Source organism: Oncorhynchus keta, chromosome 24, assembly GCF_023373465.1.
Source record: "Oncorhynchus keta strain PuntledgeMale-10-30-2019 chromosome 24, Oket_V2, whole genome shotgun sequence".
NCBI lineage: Eukaryota > Metazoa > Chordata > Actinopteri > Salmoniformes > Salmonidae > Oncorhynchus > Oncorhynchus keta.
Window position 1 is genome coordinate 17,715,612 of NC_068444.1, and position 27,382 is coordinate 17,742,993.

Below are 27,382 nucleotides of genomic sequence, written 5' to 3' on the forward strand. Positions count from 1 at the left end.
GCCCACAAACAGGACCAAGCCTGACCTGCTGAGGAGTGACGGACTCCATCCTAGCTGGAGGGGTGCTCTCATCTTATCTACCAACATAGACAGGGCTCTAACTCCTTTAGCTCCACAATGAAATAGGGTGCAGGCCAGGCAGCAGGCTGTTAGCCAGCCTGCCAGCATAGTGGAGTCTGCCACTAGCACAGTCAGTGTAGTCAGCTCAGCTATCACCATTGAGACCGTGTCTGTGCCTCGACCTAGGTTGGGCAAAACTAAACATGGCGGTGTTCACCTTAGCAATCTGACTAGGATAAAGACCACCTCCATTCCTGTCATTACTGAAGGAGATCATGATACCTCACATCTCAAAATAGGGCTACTTAATGTTAGATCCCTTACTTCAAAGGCAATTATAGTCAATGAACTAATCACTGATCATAATCTTGATGTGATTGGCCTGACTGAAACATGGCTTAAGCCTGATGAATTTACTGTTTTCAATGAGGCCTCACCTCCTTGCTACACTAGTGACCATATCCCCCGTGCATCCCGCAAAGGTGGAGGTGTTGCTAACATTTACGATAGCAAATTTCAATTTACAAAAAAAAAAAAATGACGTTTTCGTCTTTTGAGCTTCTAGTCATGAAATCTATGCAGCCGACTCAATCACTTTTTATAGCTACTGTTTACAGGCCTCCTGGGCCATATACAGCGTTTCTCAATGAGTTCCCTGAATTCCTATCGGACCTTGTAGTCATAGCAGATAATATTCTAATCTTTGGTGACTTTAATATTCACATGGAAAAGTCCACAGACCCACTCCAAAAGGCTTTCGGAGCCATCATCGACTCAGTGGGTTTTGTCCAACATGTCTCTGGACCCACTCACTGTCACAGTCATACGCTGGACTTAGTTTTGTCCCATGGAATAAATGTTGTCGATCTTAATGTTTTTCCTCATAATCCTGGACTATCGGGACCACCATTTTATTACGTTTGCAATTGCAACAAATAATCTGCTCAGACCCCAACCAAGGACCATCAAAAGTCGTGCTATAAATTCACAGACAACACAAAGATTCCTTGATGCCCTTCCAGACTCCCTCTGCCTACCCAAGGACGCCAGAGGACAAAAATCAGTTAACCACCTAACTGAGGATCTCGATTTAACCTTGCGCAATACCCTAGATGCAGTTGCACCCCTAAAAACTAAAAACATTTATCATAAGAAACTAGCTCCCTGGTACACAGAAAATACCTGAGCTCTGAAGCAGGCTTCCAGAAAATTGGAACGGAAGTGGCGCCACACCAAACTGGAAGTCTTCCGACTAGCTTGGAAAGAGGGTACCGTGCAGTACCGAAGAGCCCTTACTGCTGCTCGATCATCCTATTTTTCTAACTTAATTGAGGAAAATAAGAACAATCCGAAATTCCTATTTGATACTGTCGCAAAGCTAACTAAAAAGCAGCATTCCCCAAGAGAGGATGACTTTCACTTTAGCAGTGATAAATTCATGAACTTCTTCTTCTAAATTATTAGAAAGCAAATTACGGACTCCTCTTTAAACCTGCGTATTCCTCCAAACCTCAGTTGTCCTGAGTCTGCACAACTCTGCCAGGACCTAGGATCAAGAGAGACGCTCAAGTGTTTTAGTACTACATCTCTTGACACAATGATGAAAATAATCATGGCCTCTAAACCTTCAAGCTGCATACTGGACCCTATTCCAACTAAACTACTGAAAGAGCTGCTTCCTGTGCTTGGCCCTCCTATGTTGAACATAATAAACGGCTCTCTATCCACTGGATGTGTACCAAACTCACTAAAAGTGGCAGTAATAAAGCCTCTCTTGAAAAAGCCAAACCTTGACCCAGAAAATATAAAAAAACTATCGGCCTATATCGAATCTTCCATTCCTCTCCAAAAATTTAGAAAAGGCTGTTGCGCAGCAACTCACTGCCTTCCTGAAGACAAACAATGTATACGAAATGCTTCAGTCTGGTTTTAGACCCCATCAAAGCACTGAGACGGCACTTGTGAAGGTGGTAAATTACATTTTAATGGCATCGGACCGAGGCTCTGCATCTGTCCTCGTGCTCCTAGACCTTAGTGCTGCTTTTGATACCATCGATCACCACATTCTTTTGGAGAGATTGGAAACCCAAATTGGTCTACACGGACATGTTCTGGCCTGGTTTAGGTCTTATCTGTCGGAAAGATATCAGTTTGTCTCTGTGAATGGTTTGTCCTCTGACAAATCAACTGTACATTTCGGTGTTCCTCAAGGTTCTGTTTTAGGACCACTATTGTTTTCACTATACATTTTACCTCTTGGGGATGTTATTCGAAAACATAATGTTAACTTCCACTGCTATGCGGATGACACACAGCTGTACATTTCAATGAAACATGGTGAATTGCCCTCGCTAGAAGCATGTGTTTCAGACATAAGGAAGTGGATGGCTGCAAACTTTCTACTATTAAACTCGGACAAAACAGAGATGCTTGTTCTAGGTCCCAAGAAACAAAGAGATCTTCTGTTGAATCTGACAATTAATCTTAATGGTTGTACAGTCGTCTCAAATAAAACTGAAGGACCTCGGCGTTACTCTGGACCCCGATCTCTCTTTTGAAGAACATATCAAGACCATTTCGAGGACAGCTTTTTTCCATCTACGTAATATTGCAAAAATCAGAAACTTTCTGTCCAAAAATGATGCAGAAAAATTAATCCATGCTTTTGTCACTTCTAGGTTAGACTACTGCAATGTTCTACTTTCCGGCTACCCGGATAAAGCACTAAATAAACTTCAGTTAGTGCTAAATACAGCTGCTAGAATCCTGACTAGAACCAAAAAAATGGATCATATTACTCCAGTGCTAGCCTCTCTACACTGGCTTTCTGTCAAAGCAAGGGCTGATTTCAAGGTTTTACTGCTAACCTACAAAGCATTACATGGGCTTGCTCCTACCCATCTCTCTGATTTGGTCCTGCCGTACATACCTACACGTACGCTACGGTCACAAGACGCAGGCCTCCTAATTGTCCCTAGAATTTCTAAGCAAACAGCTGGAGGCAGTGCTTTCTCCTATAGAGCTCCATTTTTATGGAACGGTCTGCCTACCCATGTCAGAGACGCAAACTCTGTCTCAACCTTTAAGTCTTTACTGAAGACTCATCTCTTCAGTGGGTCATATGATTGAGTGTAGTCTGGCCCAGGAGTGGGAAGGTGAACGGAAAGGCTCTGGAGCAACGAACCGCCCTTGCTGTCTCTGCCTGGCCAGTTCCCCTCTTTCCACTGGGATTCTCTGCCTCTAACCCCATTACAGGGGCTGAGTCACTGGCTTACTGGGGCTCTCTCATGCCGTCCCTGCAGGGGGTGCGTCACCTGAGTGGGTTGATTCACTGTTGTGGTCATCCTGTCTGGGTTGGCGCCACCCCCTTGGGTTGTGCCGTGGCGGAGATCTTTGTGGGCTATACTCAGCCTTGTCTCAGGATGGTAAGTTGGTTGTTGAAGATATCCCTCTAGTGGTGTGGGGGCTGTGCTTTGGCAAAGTGGGTGGGGTTATATCCTTCCTGTTTGGCCCTGTCCGGGGGTGTCCTCAGATGGGGCCACAGTGTCTCCTGACCCCTCCTGTCTCAGCCTCCAGTATTTATGCTGCAGTAGTTTGTGTCGGGGGGGCTAGGGTCAGTTTGTTATATCTGGAGTAATTCTCCTGTCCTATTCGGTGTCCTGTGTGAATCTAAGTGTGCGTTCTATAATTCTCTCCTTCTTTCTCTCTCTCGGAGGACCTGAGCCCTAGGACCATGCCCCAGGACTACCTGACATGATGGCTCCTTGCTGTCCCCAGTCCACCTGGCCATGCTGCTGCTCCAGTTGTTTCAACTGTTCTGCCTTACTATTATTTAACCATGCTGGTCATTTATGAACATTTGAACATCTTGGCCATGTTCTGTTATAATCTCCACCCGGCACAGCCAGAAGAGGACTGGCCACCCCACATAGCCTGGTTCCTCTCTAGGTTTCTTCCTAGGTTTTGGCCTTTCTAGGGAGTTTTTCCTAGCCACCGTGCTTCTACACCTGCATTGCTTCGGTTTGGGGTTTTAGGCTGAGTTTCTGTACAGCACTTAGATATCAGCTGATGTACGAAGGGCTATATAAATAAAATTTGATTGATTGAAAAAGCATGCTAGCCAATATAGGAAGCAAGCAGTAAACCAGTGACATGTGAGTTGGGACTTTGACCACCTGAAACCTCTAGTCCTAACCCATTCAATGATTGAAGAAATGAATGAGGCTGCTGTGGATAAGCAGATACAGTGGGGCAAAAAAGTATTTAGTCAGCCACCAATTGTGCAAGTTCTCCCACTTAACAAGATGAGAGAGGCCTGTAATTTATCATAGGTACACTTCAACTATGACAGACAAAATAAGAAAATAAAATCCAGAAAATCACATTGTAGGGGTTTCAATTAATTTATTTGCAAATTATTGTGGAAAATAAGTATTTGGTCAATAACAAAAGTTTCTCAATACTTTGTTATATACCCTTTGTTGGCAATGACAGACGTCAAACGTTTTCTGTAAGTCTTCACAAGGTTTTCACACACTGTTGCTGGTATTTTGGCCCATTCCTCCATGCAGATCTCCTCTAGAGCAGTGTTGTTTTGGGGCTGTTGCTGGGCAACACAGACTTCAACTCCCTCCAAAGATTGTCTATGGGGTTGAGATCTGGAGACTGGCTAGGTCACTCCAGGACCTTGAAATGCTTCTTACGAAGCCACTCCGTTGCCAGGGTGGTGTGTTTGGGATCATTGTCATGCTGAAAGACCCAGCCACGTTTCATCTTCAATGCCCTTGCTGATGGAAGGAGGTTTTCACTCAAAATCTCACGATACATGGCCCCATTCATTCTTTCCTTTACACGGATCAGTCGTCCTGGTCCCTTTGCAGAAAACAGCCCCAAAGCATGATGTTTCCACCCCCCATGCTTCACAGTAGGTATGGTGTTCTTTGGATGCAACTCAGCATTCGTTGTCCTCCAAACACGACGAGTTGAGTTTTTACCAAAAAGTTCTGTTTTGGTTTCATCTGACCATATGACATTCTCCCAATCTTCTTCTGGGTCATCCAAATGCTCTCTAGCAAACTTCAGACGGGCCTGGACATGTACTGGCTTAAGCAAGGGGACACGTCTGGCACTGCAGGATTTGAGTCCCTGGCGGTGTAGTGTGTTACTGATGGTAGGCTTTGTTACTTTGGTCCTAGCTCTCTGATCATTCACTAGGTCCTCCATGTGGTTCTGGGATTTTTGCTCACCGTTCTTGTGATCATTTTGACCACACGGGGTGAGATCTTGCATGGAGCCCCAGATCGAGGGAGATTATCAGTGGTCTTGTATGTCTTCCATTTCCTAATAATTGCTCCCACAGTTGATTTCTTCAAACCAAGATGCTTACCGATTGCAGATTCAGTCTTCCCAGCCTGGTGCAGGTCTACAATTTTGTTTCTGGTGTCCTTTGACAGCTCTTTGGTCTTGGCCATAGTAGAGTTTGGAGTGTGACTGTTTGAAGTTGTGGACAGGTGTCTTTTATACTGATAACAAGTTCAAACAGGTGCCGTTAATACAGGTAACGAGTGGAGGACAGAGGAGCCTCTTAAAGAAGAAGTTTACAGGTCTGTGAGAGCCAGAAATCTTGCTTGTTTGTAGGTGACCAAATACTTATTTTGCACCATAATTTGCAAATAAATTCATAAAAAATCCTACAATGTGATTTTCTGGATTTTTTTTTCTAATTTTGTCTGTCATAGTTGAAGTGTACCTATGATGAAAATTACAGGCCTCTCATCTTTAAGTGGGAGAACTTACACAATTGGTGGCTGACTGAATACTTTCTTGCCCCACTGTATATAGGCCGACAGAATTTAGAGAAGAATAGGCCTACAGAGTAGAGATATGCTTCTGGCGCTAGCCTATAGCCTGTAGACATGGCAGTAACAAGGTGCAAGGTAAAGAAGTGTGGAACAAAGACTTAATGATTCGATAACCATTAGGCTTGGCTACACTACTAAACCAATGAGAGAGAAAATCTATTAAGGCCAATCGTGAAAAGATTCAGGCTAGTATCAGAGTATAACAAAGAAAGTTGCCCTACCATTACATTTTTTAAACAAAAAAACAACAAAAACACTGGATCCTTCCATTTCCATTGGCTTTGTGCCCCGTCTCCAGTGTCGTGTTTCGTAACGGACCACACACACAATGGTGATCTGCCATTCATTCGGCGTAATGTGTTTTGGGGACCACTCCGCTGGGGGATGTCAGACTGCTGTCACAAACAGACTCTACATGTAGTATCGTGCAAACTACAGCACACTTACACCCAAAAACTATTTTACTCTGTTTCATCAGTGCATTGTTGATATAGTCACAACATGTTTTGCATGTCAGTGTTCAAGTTTTCAAGATATAGAACTTTCAAAAACACAGCCGATATGATGCAAAATACATCACATCATACCGCCTGTATTTTGAAAGGCATACAGCTTGAAAACAGGACTGTTGACGTGCAAAACATGTTGGGACTATATCAACAATGGACTGATGAAAACAAAGAGCAAAATAGTTTTTGGGTGGAGTTTTCCTTTAAGAGCATCTGAACTGAGACCACCTCTCCTACATCCCAAAAGGCGGTTATGTGTAAAAGATCACGCACGTAGTCTAACTAAATGTTATATGAGCTCCTCATATAAGCTATACTGTAGGACTGCATGAAAACAGTTAAGCTTCTTTCTACTATGAGGAACCAGCTGCAGCACAACTGTCTGTTGTTACCATGCAGCTACACTGAGTTCACCACTCAATCTCCATTCTCCTACCTATATCTCTAACCAATCAGGGCTGAGGATGAAGAAGAGATTTGGAGCAACACCCTCTCCCCTCCCAGAAGCACTTAACTCCTGAAATCCTATTTTAGTAAAGCTCTGGGTAGTAATTCCCCTTAGGTACAGCTCTAGGATCAGTTTAACATCCCCAAATCTTAATCTTAACTATTTAAGGAAACCTAGAATCTGACCTTGGATGAGTGTCATGGGAGCAACTTGATCCTAATCTAAAAGACTGGACCACTACTGTAAGCTAACTACTAATAAAGAAAGTATAATAATGGTTAAGTGATCTTAAAATGGACAGGATGTACAGGCTGTCACGGTATAGGATGCTATCAACTACTTTGGGCATGAAGCCTAATGAAAGACATACAGTGTTGATAAGACTAGGGTTCTGAACATTATGCCTACAGTTACATATTCATCAGATAAGTAGTTAAGGAAGAGGTTGAGAGAAGAGGTCGACCGATTGAAATCGGAATGGCCGATTAATTAGGGACGATTTCAAGTTTTCATAACAATTGGAAATCGGTATTTCTGGACGCCGATTTTGCCGTTTTTTTATTTTATTTTTTTACACCTTTATTTAACTAGGCAAGTCAGTTAAGAACACATTCTTATTTTCAATGACGGCCTAGGAACGGTGGGTTAACTGCCTCCTTCAGGGGCAGAATGACAGATTTTCACCTTGTCAGCACAGGGGATCCAATCTTGCAACCTTACAGTTAACTAGTCCAACGCAATAACGACCTGCCTCTTGTTGCACTCCACTAGGAGACTGCCTGTTACGCAAATGCAGTAAGCCAAGTTAAGTTGCTAGCTAGCATTAAACTTTTCTTATAAAAAAACAATCATAATCACTAGTTAACTACACGTGGTTGATGATATTACTACATATCTAGCGTGTCCTGCGTTGCGTATAATCTGACTGAGCATACAAGCATACAAGTATCTAAGTATCTGACTGAGCAGTGGTAGGCAGAAGCAGGCGCGTAAACATTCATTCAAACAGCACTTTCGTGCGTTTTGCCAGCAGCTCTTCGTTGTGCGTCGAGCATTGTGCTGTTTATGACTTCAAGACTATCAACTCCCGAGATGAGGCTGGTGTAACCGAAGTGAAATGGCTGGCTAGTTAGCGTGCGCTAATAACTTCTCAAACGTCACTCACTCTGGGCCTGTGTTTGTTTCCCTTGCTCTGCATGGGTAACGCTGCTTCGGGGGTGGCTGTCGTTGTTGCATTTCTGGTTCGAGCCCAGGGAGGAGCGAGGAGAGGGACGGAAGCTATACTGTTACACTGACAAAACTAAAGTGCCTATAAGAACAAGTGCACCAGTCCCTCCTGCAGCAAAACACCCCCACAACATGATGCTGCCACCCTCGTGTTTCATGGATGGGATGGTGTTCTTCAGCTTGCAAGCCTCCCGCTTTTCCTCCAAATATAACAATGGTCATTATGGCCAAACAGTTCTATTTTTGTTTCATCAGACCAGAGGACATTTCTTCAAAAAGAACGATATTTGTCCCCATGTGCAGTTGCAAACTGTAGTCTGGCTTTTTTTTTAATGGTGGTTTTGGAGCAGTGGCTTCTTCCTTACTGAGCGGCCTTTCAGGTTGTCGATATAGGACTCGTTTTACTGTGGATATACAGTGCCTTGCGAAAGTATTCGGCCCCCTTGAACTTTGCGACCTTTTGCCACATTTCAGGCTTCAAACATAAAGATATAAAACTGTATTTTTTTGTGAAGAATCAACAACAAGTGGGACACAATCATGAAGTGGAACGACATTTATTGGATATTTCAAGCTTTTTTAACAAATCAAAAACTGAAAAATTGGGCGTGCAAAATTATTAAGTATCTAAGGCACTGTAGATACTTTTATACCGGTTTCCTCCAGCATCTTCACAAGGTCCTTTGCTGTTGTTCTGGGATTGATGTGCACTTTTCTCACCCAAGTATGTTCATCTCTAGGAGACAGAACACGTCTCCTTCCTGAGCGGTATGACGGCTACGTGGTCCCATGGTGTTTATACTTGCGTACTATTGTTTGTACCGATGAACGTGGTACCTTCAGGCATTTGGAAATTGCACCCAAGGATAAACCAGACTTGTGGAGGTCTACAAATTGACTCAAATTATGTCAATTAGCCTATCAAAAGCCATGACATCATTTTCTGGAATTTTCCAAGCTGTGTAAAAGGCACAGTCCACTTAGTGTATGTACACTTCTGACCCACTGGAATTGTGATACAGTGAATTATAAGTTAAATTATCTGTCTATAAACAATTGTTGGAAAAATTACTTGTCATGCACAAAATAGATGTCCTAACCGACTTGTCAAAACTATAGTTTGCAAACAAGAAATTTGTGGAGTGATTGAAAAACAGGTTAATGACTAAGTGCATGTAAACTTCTGACTTCAACTGTATGTATGTATGTATGTATGTATGCAGTGGGGAGAACAAGTATTTGATAACCTGCTAAAATCGGCAGTGTTTCCTACTTACAAAGCATGTAGAGGTCTGTAATTGTTATCATAGTTACACTTCAAGATGGAATCTAAAACAAAAATCCAGAAAATCACATTGTAGGATTTTTAAGTAATTTATTAGCATTTTATTGCATGACATAAGCATTTGATCACCTACCAACCAGTAAGAATTCCGGCTCTCACAGATCTGTTAGTTTTTCTTTAACCTATGGGGGCGCTGTGTCATTATTGGATAAAAAGACATGCCCGTTTTAAGCGCAATATTTTGTCACGAAAAGATGCTCGACTATGCATGGAATTGACAGCCTTGGAAAGACACAACTCTGACGTCTCCAAAACTGCAAAGATATTATCTGTGAGTCCCCCAGAACTAATGCAACAGGTGAAACCAAGATGAAGTTTCATACAGGAAATGCCCCAGATTCTGAAGGCGCTGTGTTCCAATGTCTCCTTATATGGCTGTGAATGCGCCAGGAATTAGCCCACGCTTTCTGTCTATTCCCGAGGTGTCTGCAGCATTGTGACGTGTTTGCAGGCATATCATTGGAAGATTGACCATAAGAGACTACATTTACCTGGTGTCCCGCCCGGTGTCCTGTGTGCGTAATCTGTAGGTCCATGCGCGTTCCATTTCTTCAGAACAGAAAGTAAAATGCCACGATGGATTTTATCGTCGATAGATATGTGAAAAAACAACTTGAGGATTTATTCTAAACATCGGTTTGCCATGTTTGTCGATATTATGGAGTTAATTTGGAAAAAAGTTTGTGTTTTAATGACTGATTTTTTTTCCCCTTACCCAAACTCGATGAACAAAACGGAGCGATTAGTCGACACAAATAATATTTTTTTGTAAAAACTGAACAAAAACTGAGTCTCCTCATTGAAAACATCTGAAGTTCTTCAAAGGTAAATGATTTTATTTGAATGCTTTTATGGTTGTGGAAAATGTTGCATGCTGACTGCTAACGCTAAATGGTACGTTAGCCATCAACACTGTTACACAAATGCTTGTTTTGCAAAGGTTGAGAAGCATATTTTGAAAATCTGAGATGAGTGTTGGCTAAGCTTGAGAGCAAATAGATTAATTTCATTTCATTTGCGATTTTCATGAATAGTTAACGTTGTGTTAAGCTAATGAGCTTGCGGATAGATTTACACAATCCTGGATACAGGTTTTTTTTCGTAGCTAAACATGACGCAGAAAACGGAGCGTTTTGTCCTAAACAAATCATCTTTCAGGAAAAACTGAACATTTGCCATCTGAGAGTCTCCTCATTGAAAACATCTGAAGTTCTTCAAAGGTAAATGATTTTATTTGAATGCTTTTATGTTTTTTTGTGTAAATGTTGCCTGCTGAATGCTAACGCTAAATGCTACGCTAAATGCTACGTTAGCTATCAATACTGTTACACAAATGATTGTTTTGCAATGGTTGAGAAGCATATTTTGAAAATCTGAGATGACAGTGTTGTTAACAGAAGGCTAAGCTTGAGAGCAAATAGATTAATTTCATTTCATTTGCGATTTTCCTGAATAGTTAACGTTGCGTTATGGTAATGAGCTTGAGGCTGTAGTCACGATACCGGATCTGGGATGGCTCGACGCAAGAGGTTAAGAAGCCCTCCTGTTCTCCACTCGTTATCTGTATAAAATACACCTGTCCACACACTCAAACAGACTCCAACCTCGCCACAATGGCCAAGACTAGAGAGCTGTGTAAGGACATCAGGGATAAAATTGTACACCTGCACAAGCCTGGGATTGACGACAGGACAATTGGCAAGCAGCTTGGTGAGAAGGCAACAACTGTTGGCGCAATTATTAGGAAATGGAAGTTCAAAATGACGGTTAATCACCCTCGGTCTGGGGCTCCATGCAAGATCTCACCACGTAGGGAAATCAATGATCATGAGAAAGGTGAGGGATCAGCCCAGAACTACACGGCAGGACCTGGTCAATGACCTGAAGAGAGCTGGGACCACAGTCTCAAAGAAAACCATTAGTAACACACTACGCCGTCATGGATTAAAATCCTGCAGCGCACGCAAGGTCCCCCTGCTCAAGCCAGCGCATGTCCAGGCCCATCTGAAGTTTGCCAATGACCATTTGGATGATCCAGAGGAGGAATGGGAGAAGGTCATGTGGTCTGATGAGACAAATAGAGCTTTTTGGTCTAAACTCCACTCGCCGTGTTTGGAGGAAGAAGAAGCATGAGTACTACCCCAAGAACACCATCCCAACAGTGAAGCATGGAGGTGGAAACATTCTTTGGGGATGCTTTTCTGCAAAGGGGACAGGACGACTGCACCGTATTGAGAAGAGGATGGATGGGGCCATGTATCACAAGATCTTGGCTAACAACCTCCTTCCCTCAGTAAGAGCATTGAAGATGGGTTGTGGCTGGGTCTTCCAGCATGACAACAGCCCGAAACACACAGTCAGGGCAACTAAAGCGTGGCTCCGTAAGAAGCATCTCAAGGTCCTGGAGTGGCCTAGCCAGTCTCCGGACCTGAACCCAATAGAACATCTTTGGAGGGAGCTGAAAGTCCGTATTGCCCAGCGACGGCACCGAAACCTGAAGGATCTGGAGAAGGTCTGTATGGAGGAGTGGGCAAAAATCCCTGCTGCAGTGTGTGCAAACCTGGTCAAGAACTACAGGAAACATATGATCTCTGTAATTGCAAACAAAGGTTTCTTTACCAAAAATTAAGTTCTGCTTTTCTGATGTATCAAATACTTGTCATACAATAAAATACAAATTAATTACTAAATCATACAATGTGATTATCTGGATTTTTGTTTTAGATTCCGTGTCTCACAGTTGAAGTGTACCTATGATAAAAATGACAGACCTCTACATGCTTTGTAAGTAGGAAAACCTGCTAAATCGGCGGTGTATCATATACTTGTTCTCCCCACTGCATGCATGCATGCATGCATGCATGCATGTATGTACGTATGTAGATAAGGACGTTTGAGAGTTTCTTGCTGAATTGACAGAAATCAAAATCTGACTGATGATACTGGACCGTTATATTCCTGTGAGTGTGCGTGCATGGGTCAGCTCTGACGTTTATGATGGGGGAAGAGTGAATAGAGATGACGGACTCATCAAAAGAAAACAGCCTACATATCTGACACAATAGCAGCTATAGCAGGACTAGAGTCACTTCTATTTTAAGTCAATTGATTCAGTAGCCTGTGAATCAAAATCCTATTCATTAAAGAAAAATAAGGGACTTTGAGGGCACGCTCCCTAGCCTACTTCAAAACTCTGGCAATTTCTAAGCAGTGATATTAAGGCTCTAAGATCTTCTTACACCCCAGTTTGAGCAGGGAAAAAAAAAATGTGCCTCAGTGCATGACGTTGTTACGTCTCTCTCTCTCTCCAAATGTTAATAGTATGCAAACATTTCATCATCAAGGTACTTCCTCTCCTCTCGGTTAGGGGCAGTGTACCATGCTCCCCCTCTCCCAATCACTGTTCTATACTCCAGACAGTATAGGGTTATGGCTGACATTTAGTCTCCTCTAAGCAGCCTTCACAGTGAGCATCACAGCGGTGATCTCCCCTAATCGGGGAGCGTCTCTCCTTCAGCGTAGATCCACAGAAAGGAATCAGCATAACTAAAACACAAGTTAGGGTCTGAGGCCGGTCATCACAACAATAAATCAGTTTAAAAGGTATTTTAAGGCTTAAAACAGAAGTGCATGTTTATAATATGATGTAAGCGTCATCATATGATCACATGTAGCAGTGAGGCTGATCTTGCACACACACACAGCACCGGTGGTCAGTGTCGCTTCCCTTCATGAGCTTTGTCTTATTTCTATTACAGCATGTTGGATGACTGTCATTCATATTCCATTCACCCAGTTCAATGTAACATTGATAGGTTTAGGCTACTACGATACTCAAACTTTCATGAGGTTGCTACGACCTAGCCTATGAATGAAAGTTTACAGCGTAGGTGCACACAGGTCGAAAGACAAATGAGGTGACAGACATTGACATTCAGTAACAGCCACATTGTATTCCTTCTCTTCCCTTCGATTGTGGACTTCAAGGCACAATACATCAGCTGTATGTGACAAGCTGAAAAAAACTTTCCAAGCCAAACCATATCACTGCTACACACAGCCTACATCGTTGTCACCATATCAGCTAAAGTAACGTCATAGTGAACATAGCTAATAGAACTAACGCATTATTATAAACTGGGTGGTTTGAGCCCTGAATTCTGATTGGCTGAAAGTCATGGTATATCAGACGGTATACCACAGGTATGACAAAACATTTAGTTTTACTGCTCTAATTACATTGGTAACCAGTTTATGACATCATTAAGTCACCTTTGGGGTTTGTGGTATATGGCGAATATACCACGGCCAAGGTCTGTATCCAGGCACTCGGCGTGGCGTAGCGCATAACATCAGCAGTTGTATATTGGACATATACTTCATCTCATCGGGCCTTATTGCTTAAGTAAACCCGCTACAATCATGCAGTAACGTTAGTGTACAGTCATTAAGAAGTTACACCGACGGGCCTGGTGGCAATAAAGTAGTAATAACAAAAGCTTCCCTTGACTTGGAAGAGTTAGTGCCGTGTTGGAAAGTCATGGCCAGCAAGCTAACATAGCAATCTGTGTTTGAGCAGGGTGTTTAAATAGGCTAAACTAGCTAGCTGCATTTTCTAGCTAAGTAAATGAAACTGAAAGAAATACAAATTCTTCTTCATTTTGGAAGAAATTAATTTGTTAAAAAATTATTGTTTCTCTCTCTCTTTGAGGCAACTACTCACCATGTTGTGCACTGCAGTGCTAGCTCGTTAGCTAGCTGTAGTTTATGCTTTCAGTACTAGATTAATTACCCGATCCTTTAATTGGGTGACAACATGTCAGTCCATGCGGCAAGAGGCTGGAGGACGTCCTCTGGAAGTTGTCATAATTACTGTGCAAGTCTATGGAAGGGGGTGAGAAACATGAGCCTTTTATGTTTTGTTTTGAAGTCAATGTACCCCAGAGGACGGATGCTAGCTGTCCTCCGACAACACCATGGTGCTACCCTACAGAGTGCTGTTGAGGCTACTGTAGAGCTTCTGTGCAAAAGTGTGTTTTAATCAGTTATTTGGTGACGTGATTATATTTAGTATAGTTTTTATCTAAATAGGATCCCTTTTTTAAATGTTTTACTATTTTAATTAAGAAATTCACTGAGGATGGCCCTCACCTTCCTCTGAGGAGCCCCGACTGCACAGCACAATGGAAATGCTAGAGCAAGGCTTAATGCATCAGAATCAGAGCAGACTATAGCCAAGTACACAGGGCTAGCCTATGCTATATTTCTCTGACCCGAAAACAGCCTAATCGTGTAGCTAATACACATGTATTAGCCCAAACATTCATATTTATTAGAGATGTCAGACAACAAAATTGGTTGACAGTATTTTTCTATATACAGACAAACACACCCTGTGTTTGAATAAAATCCACTACATATGCACTGAGCTTGTCTGATGCTTTAAGCACACTATTTGATAAAATAATAAAGACTAGGGTTGCAAAGGGTCGGAAATGTGTCTGTAAATTTGCTTACATTCATCAAAAAAAAGTTAGCTTATAACAGTGAATTTTTTTGTGGGATACACATAAGGCAATTCTAGGTCTTGTGGCATATTTTGGTTAAACTTTCCCCAATTCAATGGAATTGCAACCCTCTGCATGCAGAGTGCATTATTCCATCACATGTACAGCTGATTCTCAAGATCTTGCACACTAATGAGATGCTATTGAGCCCACACTACTACACTGTCTGAGCCAAGGACTACATGCTTTATGGTAAAATTTGATTACAATACTGGGTGGGGTGAATATATGACATTCATGATTAACTAGTAAATAGCAGCCTAAGTGTGTTAAAATCATTTCTGCTAGTTAGTTTTTGCTACCATATGGGTTTCAGCTTGCTTGAGCCTGCTAACTGAGGAGTGTTAATTCACTCATTTCCATACATGTTTAATTTAAAAAACACTTCTTACAAAGGAGTTGTTCAATCTCACTGCTTAACTATTTTTCTGTATATGGAATTGTATTTGGGCTGTTTTTTTCTAATGATTTTCTAATATTTACAGGAATATGGCATGGGCACTATCTGATGTGTGGAGACATTTCACTGCAGCTAATGTAGAAGGAAAAGATGTCTATATTTGCAAATATTGAGCCAAATCATGTGAAAAACACAACAAAGATGCAGAATCCTCTGGCCAAGTGCATAAAGTTCCCTCAGCGTTCACAACAAGCAACCTCTGACAAAGGTCACTCTACTTCTATTCGAGGTGAAAATGATGAATCAGACACCTTATCGACAGCAACAGCTCATGGTCTTCCTGGAATCAGAAGTTTTTGACTCAATGGAGGAACGTAGTCAGAGAAATGCTGATGAATGTCTTGCTCGAGTTGTGTATGCAACTGATCCACCTCTGATGCTCACAGGAAATGTGTATTGGAAGAAATTTCTGAATGTTCTTCACCCAGCATACACCCCTCCAACCAGACATGCTTTGTCTACTAATTTGCTGGATGCAGAATTCAAGTGAAGGTCAAGCAAATCATAGAGAAAGCAGACTGTATTGCAATCATCTCTGATGGTGGTCAATTGTTCATATGCAAGGAAGTAACTAACAACATCATTTCCACCCCTCAACCATTATTCTACAAGAGCACAGACAAGGGACAACAGACACACCGGACTCTACATTGCAGATGGGCTGAAGGCAGTCATCAATGACCTTGGACCACAGAAGGTATTTGCACTGGTGACAGACAATGCTGCGAACATGAAGGCTGCTTGGTGTAAAGTGGAGGTGTCCTACTCTCACACCCATTGGCTGTGATGCTCATGCATTGAATCTGCTCCTCAAGGACATAATGGCACTGAAAACAATGGATACACTCTTACAAGAGAGCCAAGGAAATGGTAAGGTATGTGAAGGGTGATCAAGTTACAGCAACAATTTACCTCATCACGAAAAGTGAAAAGAAAAAGAGCACCACATTGAAGCTGCCCAGCAACAACCCTTGGGTGGTTGTCATCATGTTTGACAGTCTTCTGGAGGGGAAGGAGTCCCTCCAAGAAATTGCCATATCACAGTCTGCCGATATGGACAGCCCCGTCAAGGGGATCCTCCTGGATGATGCATTTTGGGAGAGAGTCGTAAGCAGCCTGAAACCTATAGCAGTAGCAATTGCACAGATTGATGGAGACAATGCCATCCTGTCTGATGTTCAGACTGCTTGCAGATGTAAGAGAAGAAATCCATACTGCCCTGCCCACTTCACTGTCGCTCCAAGCAGTGGAAACTGCAGTTCTGAAATACATAAAAAGCATGAAGACTTCTGCCTGAAGCACAAACATGCTGCAGCGTACATGTTGGACCCCAAGTATGCTGGCAAGAGCATCCTGTCTGGTGCAGAGATCAACAAGGCCTATGGTGTTATCACTATCGTGTCTCGCACCTTGGCCTGGATGAGGGCAAGGTTCTTGGCAGTCTGGCGAAGTACACTTCCAAGCAAGGGCTTTGGGATGGCGACGCAATATGGCAGTCATGCCAAGATATCTCATCAGCCACCTGGTGGAAGTGACTTTGTGGATCTGAGGGTCTTTCCCCTGTTGCCTCCATCATCCTCCAAATCCCACCAACATCAGCCACCTCAGAGCGCAACTGGTCCATGTTTGGGAACACACACCAAAGCACACAACAGGCTGACCAATACAAGGGTTGAAAAATGTGTGGCCATCCAGGCAAATTTGAGGCTTTTTGAGCCTGACAATGAGCCATCCTCATCATGGTTGGAAAGTGACAGTGAAGATGAGGCCTCAGAGTCTGATGTTCAAGAGGTGGACATTGAGGTCCAGGGAGAAGACATGGAAGCCTGAGAGGAAGACAACCACAGCCTTGAAAATGTTTTTGGGAGATGTGATGGATCATTCTATATTCCCTTTCTTTTTATGTTCAATGAAATCATCCCATGTGAAGAGCCAACTCAATTAAAGTTCAATTCGTAAGTGAATTGTTTGTTTTTTTCAATTGGAAGGATTTAATCAATTTGCAATTATGTCTACTTATGATAAGGTAAAAAGGTTTAATGTTTTGTCTCCATTTGATATAGTAAATATGTCCAAAGCAAAAAACATCTACATTTAAATTGCATTCATATTAATTTGCACATATTTCCGTTAATTCCAATATATTCCCACGTAAAGTTTCCACCTCTGAATATTCCCCAAAATGTGCAACCCTAATTAAGACCGATGGTCACAAAATAAATGATTGGGAGTTCCTGTGTGACAAGCGCACGTTGTCTAGCTCTCCACCCTACTGCAGCAAAAAAGCACCATAGTGAAGCAAGTGTTTGTTCCGCTGTCTGTGCTGAAGCTGCAACTTAATTTCAGTCATATAGTTTCTTTCTTGTTTAACTGAAAAGTTCTGTTACCAGAAATTCCAAATGTGTTTAGGAAAAACATTCCCCTCAACCCTTGCTCTCTTTACAGGAAACATAAGCACTGCATGCATATGATCAATATGGCCTATCATAATCACATCAACAAATTGGTTATAACAAACTCCGATCACAGCAATGTCGACAGCTAAATGCAATGTCGACAGCTAAATGGATGCAGAGGACATGAAAAATAAACTTGAACAGGCAAATGTTTACTGGTTGCTCAGGAGGGAAAGGGAAAGATTGATCTGTGGAAGAAATTTGACTTAGTTGTAGAAACTACTAGAGATCAAGAAAAAGGTGGTTTATCGGAGCAAGCATTGTATAAGTATTATGTGGGCCAAACAGTTACTATAAGATTACAATATTATTTTTTCTGACCATTTGGAACAGTAAAGAACTCTCAATAAATAAGTGTACTCTGCTACAATGAGAATAAAAATGAGATTAAAAACAGTCACATGCATTTGTGAAATCTGGTTCATTTACTGTTTAGGCTAAATATTAAAAGTTCTCTTGGTTATTTAATTTTAAAACTAAAATGCTTGATTGCATTTCAAATCATGAATGTCTTGTATGCTGTGTGACAGCATGAATGACTGAAATCAATGTAGAAATATATCTCAATATAGAAATATAGGCCTAAGTTAGGGTATTAAGACTAAACAGGATGTGCTCTTAGTCCTACAGCTCGATGGTGGTTACACAAGGTTTCTATACTAAGCCTACTAATGACATTACCTATTCTTATAGTGATGATCATAATTTTAATCAAAATGAGATCAAGAAAAAGAAGGATATAGGAGCGAGAGTTGTGTGCATTTTATTTGTGACAAACAGGTGCTGTTAGATTACACAAAATCAGTAGGCTATTAAAACAAACAGGCAACAGAAGCAGGATGTCTTATATATATATATATATCTCTCTCTGCAGAAATATATATATATATGATAGATGATTTATAAAGCCAGGCACATTTAACAGTTAGGCTATTGATTAGACCCAATTAAGTTGGGGTTTTCCGCTCTCGTCAATTTTGTTAGACAATTAGGCTAAGGTAAGGCAAGGGCTGTTTCTGCTGTCTCCGCCACATTGTTCTCAATCCCAATATGCTGCTTAACTTTGCTATTATGCACATAGAAACATATGGAAAGGTGTAAATTCTACAGCGTACTGAAGAATGTTTCAGAACCGCGGACAGCGACCAGAATCCAAAGTGGGAGAAAGCACATGTTATAAAATAATGATTTATTACTGTTGAAGCATTATTTTTACATAATATAATCATATACAATTTAAGTATCACGTCCTACAGCGGACTGTGCCATCCCCCTGGCCTTTACAATGGATTACACCGCTAAGACAGGCGCTAATCAGACAGGTGTCTTGTGCACCAAAGAAAAATAAATGTGTGATTGCTCGACTAAAGAAATCCCAGTCGACCAAACCATTGACCAGTCGACTAAATGGGGTCAGCCAAATTCTACAGGATTCTACAGAACATATCTTATAGGGTGCTGTCCTGTAGAGAAGGAAGAATATGTGTCAAAATCAATGCGTCGTTACCTATGCACCGTAATGCGTCAGTAACAGTATTGAAAATGGCCATGGGTTACAGCATTCTGGGAGGGGAAACAAATACACGCTCAACTAATCCATCCTAAACCTAATGTGACCTAACAGTCCAATAGTGTAATGCTGCTCTTAAAATAACCTACAGAGACTAAAGCCTATGCGCATATGTACATCTCTATGTAAAACCAATTAAAAGGCCATGTGATAAAGTATGTTGGGGTTTTGGTGCATCTCTCTGTAAAAAGACTACCTGACCTATGGCATAGCCTACGGTCGTTACAATGAGGCTATGCACCAAATCAAGATTATTAGTCTACCAATTAGAAGACATGGTTTAATCTATGCTAGGAAAAAAATAATTAACTTAATCCCAAACATAGATGTGCTAAATAAAAGGGGTCTTCAACCATTTTTTGCCCAGGGACCCCTCCCTGGAAAACCGGCGACCAACAACGTACATTAGAAAATAGCTTTCACATCAAGGCTTGACTTCTTTTTTTTTGGGGCCACTTGTCCTTTAGACAAGTAGGTCAGATTCTTTGACAAATGCTCAACTCACTTGTGTGTGTATATACAAAAATGTTTTTTAAAGATATGTACATCATTGTTGGCTGATGCAAGGAACCACTTTACAAAATAAAAGCCTGTCTCAAAATACACCACTGCCCCTTTAAGGCTCTCCTGGAGGATGGTTGGCCACCCTTCCTAGCCTATAAAATATTGCAACATTACAATTACAACCAAATACTAAAGTAATTCCCTCCAGGGCTCAAAATGAGCGTTTTCCGTTGTCTCTTCGTCCCTGGGAAGATCACTTTTATTTTGTCTACGGTTCAAAACAGACTGGGTCAGTTCTGGGACTGTCCCGCTTACCTTCAAATGTTGATAACGTTGGATTTCTTCATATTATAAGCTCAACAATGCGCAACTGCCTGTTAATGCAAATGTTCTATAATGGAATAAAGTATGAAAAGACAGTTCTCAAAAAGTGCCCCGCATATCCATTAGAAATGAAGAAAAAGATGCATCACCTAGCATGGGTTACTAATTATGACTAGGATTACACCTTTGGCTGCTGGACAATGCAATAATATTAGTTTGAAAACAAATAGAATGAGAAAAATGCTGGTTTCAATGACATTAAGTGTTTCTAAAGTAATTCCCTCAACATTTAGTTGTATTTTGGCTAGGTAAGACATGCTTCATAAAAATGACAAAATGTCCATGTTTTAAACAATTAAGTTCGTGGTTAAATAATTTCAAAAATCTTGAGCGCCCCTGCTCAGATTCAAGGTGGGTGATGTGCGGCGGACAACAGGCACTGTCCTTCTTGTAACCATTTGACCTAAACAAGCCATGTATGAGTATGTCGACAGAATCAAGCCTTTGGAAATTAATTACCCTTCATTATAATTTGTCAAACATGACTGGCATTTAGCCTATATTTTTGTAATTTTAGTCTCCTCAAAGTTTGGCTACATTTTCTGGCGCCTCCCTCATGTCCAAACTGATGCTGACATGAGGCTGTATCCAATATGCATACAACCTACACTGAGTCTTTTTAAATTGTATTTATTTTCATGAAATGTATTTGAATAATATTCCAGTGAATCCATTTGGGAGATAATAATTTGGTCAAAATAATGAAACTCCCCACATTATAAATTGGAAGAGGAAGTGTAAACTCTAACATCGCCTATTAGCTAGAAAACGCCAAACACATTTTCACTAAGAACAGAGCAGTTAAACAAAAGGTCAGCCACGTGTTGTCAAAAACAAAAATGTTCAAGTCAAGAAAGCTTCCCAGCAGCCAGAGGCACTTTCCAAACTGATAGCTAATTCACATTTGCTTTTTCAAAGCCTCTGTCAGATACTCCAGTGAGTAACTTTTTGGGGGAAATATATTTTTGCAGATCCCTAGAGGACCCCCGGTTGAATCCCCCGGTGCTAAATGATACAAAACAGCCCAACATACAATGTAGGCTACCTGTGAAGAGATGCAAAGTGCATCATTCCCTTTCCTTTGAAATAGAATTGTTCTAATAAGAATGATTGGTGGGTAAGGGGGGGATTCTGCCTTCCATTAAGAAAATGTTTTAGCAGGGATGTGTGCTGAAGGCTTTGTCTGTTCCAGAAATGGAATTCTGAAAGAATTCTGCCAATTGCACTTGGCTACATAACTATGGATGAAGTACTGATATAAGCAGTGTGTATTAAAGACAAAGATAAACCGTATAGCCGTTGTGTTTTCAACCATGTTGTCAACTATAATCTACTGTCAAATGGAACACATTTTCACTCATGTAAATATGTAGAGCCTGTGCACTGTTTGTCTAAGGACATCCCTGTGTAATAACAGGCCCGGGCCACACCAAGGGATTCTGTAGAAAATAACCAACGTCATTAGGATGAAGGATCTACATCCACTAAAGGTTTCTAACCGCCAGCCATGACTTTGTTTGGAGACGCCACAACAGTGTTTCCCCTACTATTATTTAGTTCTCCACCTAGCCCTGAAGCCCCTAGCCATAATACACTCCTCTTCAAAAGGGAATCCTAAAGAATTAGGACCAGCCATGGCTTCAGCTGAAAGCTACATGTTGGTACTACGAGACTGTTGCTTTGAGGAAACCTTTCGACCCTGTCTGTAACAAGGAGAGACAAAATAAGCACTGCACTATAACCCAGAACCCTCAAAATTAACACAGAGATCGAGAACTAGGCTACAACCCAATACTGGTGGGATTTTAGAGCTAGGCTACCTGCCTCGACCACTACAGCTCTGAGTTGGGGCGGTGCAGTGAAGAGTGATTTGAACTAGCCTAAGTGAGTGCCACATCTTGCCTAATTCACAGCAATGTGTTACCCCGCTCCCAGCAGTAAAATAAGTCAGTTCAGTTCCCATCTGAAATTGGTATGACCCCCCCTCCAATTGACTTTTTCTCCACCATAGAATCTGTTTTGGACTTCCATGTTTCACTGGCATTCATGGTTCTTGCAAAAACATTGCCAAAACAAGACAGAGGATTCATGTACAGTGAAGACACACTTTGCATACGGAGGCTGGTGGACACAGAGACATAATAGTTCTGCTGTTCTATTGGACAATCACTCTCCTCTGCATTACTTTAGTGTTCACATGAAAACACACAACAAGGAACAAAATGTAAATTTCAGTTTGAGCAGGGCAGTGGTGCTACTCTTGTTCCTCCACCAAAAACATTGTGTTGTCTTGACTTCAGGTAATAATAGGGGATGTCTGGGGATGTCTGCTCCCCAGGCCTCCATACTGTAGCATAGCAGCAGGGGAACAACAGGAAAGTTGTGAGTCAAGGATGGAAGGCTGACCATAGGGGCTGACTTGGCCTGGAGCAATGGACAGAGAGATTTACCTTTGTTTAGGTTTCTCTTTCACCCCCTCCCCCTCTTTCCTTTTCACTGCATTAAAGATGCACTACACAGAAATCGCTCCACCATTTTATGGTTGCTAAAATTAGAATAGGTCACCTAATTTCAGTTTGTGTGACAAAACAAGCAAGTACAGTGTAGAGATTCATTATACCATCTAAACTGCTGTGAAATACATTTTCCATCAGCTGAAAATACAACATTTTTGGTTGTGTACAGAAAAACACAAAAACTAAACTTAACAGGAAGCATAGAACTCGTGCACATAAAAACAGACCAACCGCTTAGACTTCATTTGAATGAGAATAACAGATCTATAACTAATATTTCTATATGAATTTGGACAGGTCGCCCAAAAAGTTATATATTGAAGCTTTAAGTAAGACAACGGAGATCTGGGTGGTCTTCAGTAAGCATGTGACGAAACAAGGATAAATGTTGTTGTTTTTTTAAACAGAAGAGAAACAGAAGAGGTAACCTACCTGCATTTCCCCCCCAAAGCATTACATACTAAAAGCTACACATGTTATTATGTTCTAAATATTTGATCCCGTTTCGTGCATAACTCCAGCTTGGCCAAATGCACTGTACATGAACAGCAGAGTGAAACAAAACAAAAACAAACATTTGACCCACTTCCCAAGTAGAGGTACAAATTGTTGCAATTCCTTGCACAGTATGTTTAACTCCTTCTGTAAGTAGGTGAGTGTCACTGAGAAATTGGACCTGGTTATTTCCACAGAATGAACACACAAAGTTTAGGGAATTCTAATAGTAACCCGAGGTGTAATCATTAGTCCAAACAAGTAAAACAAGTTTATTCTGGACAAATGGCCCCTCCCAGTTTCCTTCCGTTTGCTAATGTTAAAGAAACGTTTTGCAATAGAATCCGCATAATGAATACACCCCAGATTAGTAGGTAATTACAGGTAAGGTTGATTCAATGCCAAAACAACTAATCCCACTTATTGGAGCAAGAACACACTGATCAAGAGGTGTTGCAAGTCAGTTTCAGACTAGCGGAGTAGAATGCACATAATGTTGACAAACAATGCAGGAAATAAGAATTTAGTAGAGCCAAAAAGTGCTGCCTGACTGGCTTTGTTTCCAAGGAGCAAATTCCAACCTATCAGAGGGTCGAACCTTACTTCCTCATTGTAGCAATGCGCGCTACCGAAAGCTGATTTGGAAGAAAGCTCGTTGACCCCCGAGCATCGCCCTCCCCCAACCAAAATACAGTAAAATAACGCGGGAGCGCGCATCTCAATGAAACGGAATCTGCGCTCATTGGTCGAGGATTCATTCCTGCTCGGTTTGACACTCCCTCTACAACTAACAGTGCCCTTTAAACAAATTATAAACTACAGATAAAACCACAAATACACAGATAACAGATAGATACAAATGCATTAATAAATAGTAAACGTATAATACAGAGAGCCGTGTAATTACATTCCGATGTAAACAATATTACATTGCGCTCAACAGTGACTGTCGAGAGGAAATAGAACAGTTGAAGACAAAACAAAAAGTCGCTCTGTGTTGCCCCTGATGGTCACAGCCCGAATTTGCGCAACGTAAATAGCGAAGAAATGAACAATTACAGAAATTGGTACCTGAAAACCCGCCTGTCGCTTCGGCGTGCATTTCTGAACATCCTTACCTACACAATGAATGAGTTTATGCCGCCACGAATCAAGATCCTGCCGAAAGCCTCGCCTCTCGATCGTACATTGCTGCCTCTTGCACAGACTCGCCATTTTCTACCGAGCACTCTCGGGAACGCGCGCGTTGGCAGAGAGGAAGCGCTAACATTAAGATGAGCGCGCACGCAATGAAGAATAGGCGCTCTACCGAGTGCGCACTAAACTGGTGTCAAAGCTCATTTGCGCTGTCGCACCGTATAAGTTGACATCTATTGAAAAATATATATATTTAACCTTTATTTAACTAGGCAAGTCAGTTAAAAATGACTATTTACAATGATGGCCTACCCTGGCCAAACCCTAACCCTAACCCGGTTGTGATACTGCCTGGAATCGAACCAGGGTCTGTAGTGCCTTAGATCGCTACGCCGCACGGAAGCCTCAGATATTAACATTAATTATTTTTTTATCTTGAATATAAATGATAATTGGGATAACTAGTCTGTTCTCCAACTGAATGCATTCAACTGAAATGTGTCTTCTGCATTTAACCCAACCCCTCTCAATCAGAAAGGTGTGGGGGGCTGCCATAATTGACAACCACATCTTCGGGGCCCGGGGTGTAGTGGGTTAACTGCCTTGCTCAGGGGCAGCACGACAGATTTTTACCTTGTCAGCTCGGGGATTCAATCCAGCAACCTTCCGGTTACTGGCCCAACGCTCTAACCACTAAAGCCTTACTTTGCTTTCTAAGATTCATTTAGCCGTGGACTACAGAATAATAAGTAGCCTTTGCCTTTTGAAATAACATGCAATAACTGTACTATTGTAAGGCCTGTCAATTAGAACACCATTAAAACCATTAAAATAATTAACGACTGCTATACATTTTTGCCTATTCAATTAGGCTAATTCATTATTCAAAAATATTGTGCCTCTACATATTTGAGCTAGTCATTGAAATAGGACCTTTAAAATGCAGCATTAATTCACTGCCCCATTGAACCATGTCTGCCAGAGTGCTGTAACACAGCGGTTCCCAAACTGTTTCACTCTGGGACCCCTTATTGCATTGGGGAACATTCCGCCCCCCACCCTCCCACCCTGCGTGCGCACCACATCTATATCTATGGGAAAAAGCATTGTTCATGGCACAAACTGTTCACACCGCTCTTGTTGGCGGAGAGACATTTGAGCAGTTTTGAAGCAAATTTTCTTGCAATTCAAATCAAATCAAAGTTTATTTGTTGTGCACCGAATACAACAGTGAAATGCTTACTTACAGGCTCTAACCAATAGTGCGGAGATAAAAAGTATGTGTGTGGGGGGGTAAGTAAAGAAATAAAACAACAGTAAAAAGACATCTGAAAATAAGAGTAGCAAGGCTATATACAGACATCAGTTAGTCAGGCTTATTGAGGTAGTATGTACATGTGGATATGGTTAAAAGTGACTATGCATATATGATGAACAGAGAGTAGCAGTAGCGTAAAAGAGGGGTTGGCGGATGGTGGGACACAATGCAGATAGCCCGGTTAGCCACTGTACGGGAGCACTGGTTGGTCGGGCCAATTGATGTAGTATGTACACGAACGTATAGTTAAAGTGACTATGCATATGAGATAAACAGAGAGTAGCAGCAGCGTAAAAGAGGGGTTGGGGGAGGTGCACACAATGCAAATAGTCCGGGTAGCCATTTGATTACCTGTTCAGGAGTCTTATGGCTTAGGGGTAAAAACTGTTGAGAAGCCTTTTTGTCCTAGACTTGGCACTCCAGCACCGCTTGCCATGCGGTAGTAGAGAGAACAGTCTATGACTGGGGTGGCTGGGGTCTTTGACAATTTTCAGGGCCTTCCTCTGACACCGCCTGGTGTAGAGGTCCTGGATGGCAGACAGCTTTGCCCCAGTGATGTACTGGGCCGTACGCACTACCCTCTGAAGTGCCTTGCGGCCTCCCCGAGCAATTGCCGTACCAGGCAGTAATGCAACCGGTCAGGATGCTCTCGATGTTATAGCTGTAGAACCTTTTGAGGATCTCAGGACCCATGCCAAATCTATAATTCTATACATTTGTCCATATCTAAAGTGTGAGTAACACAAACACTACAACAAAATATAGGCTTAAAAAATGTTACCTGACATTTCTGACAAGTTCTAAATAGCTCTCTAAGGTTTGCAATGACTAAGGAAAACTGATGATGCACTACCCAATTTCGAAATTGCACCTTGGGCATTCTAATATTACAACTTTCAAGAGTTAACTGAAAGCTGGACTGAGTTCCTTAAAAATATACACTACCGTTCAAAAGTTTGGGGTCACTTAGAAATGTCCTTGTTTTTGAAAGAAAGCAAAATATTTGTCCATTAAAATAACATCACATTGATCAGAAAGACAGTGTAGACATTGTTAATGTTGTAAATGACTATTGTAGCTAGAAACGGCAGATTTTTTATGGAATATCTACAGAGGCCCATTATCCGCAACCATCACTCCTGTGTTTCAATGGCACGTTGTGTTAGCTAATCCAAGTTAATCATTTTAAAAGGCTAATTGATCCTTAGAAAACCCTTTTGCAATTATGTTAGCACAGCTGAAAACTGTTGTTCTGATAAAGAAGCAATAAAACTGTCCTTCTTTAGACTAGTTGAGTATCTGGAATGTCAGTATTAGTGGGTTTGATTACAGGCTCAAAATGGTGAAACAATTAACAAATAACTTTCTTCTGAAACTCATCAGTCTATTCTTGTTCTGAGAAATTGAGGCTATTCCATGCGAGAAATTGCTAAGAAACTGAAGATCTCATACAACGCTGTGTACTACTCCCTTCACAGAACAGTGCAAACTGGCTCTAACCAGAATAGAAAGAGAAGTGGGAGGC

General features: G+C 41.6%; 1 protein-coding gene across 1 annotated transcript in view; it reads right to left on the reverse strand.

Moving 5' to 3' along the window:
• The window catches only part of LOC118374670 (uncharacterized), a 72,152-nt gene extending 47,495 nt beyond the window's left edge, over positions 1 to 24,657 (reverse strand). Inside the window, 1 exon segment of the mRNA XM_052477906.1 lies at positions 24,521 to 24,657. Coding sequence (XP_052333866.1) covers positions 24,521 to 24,617 — 97 coding nt within the window. The 5' untranslated portion in view covers positions 24,618 to 24,657.
• Positions 24,658 to 27,382: the final 2,725 nt, after the last annotated feature.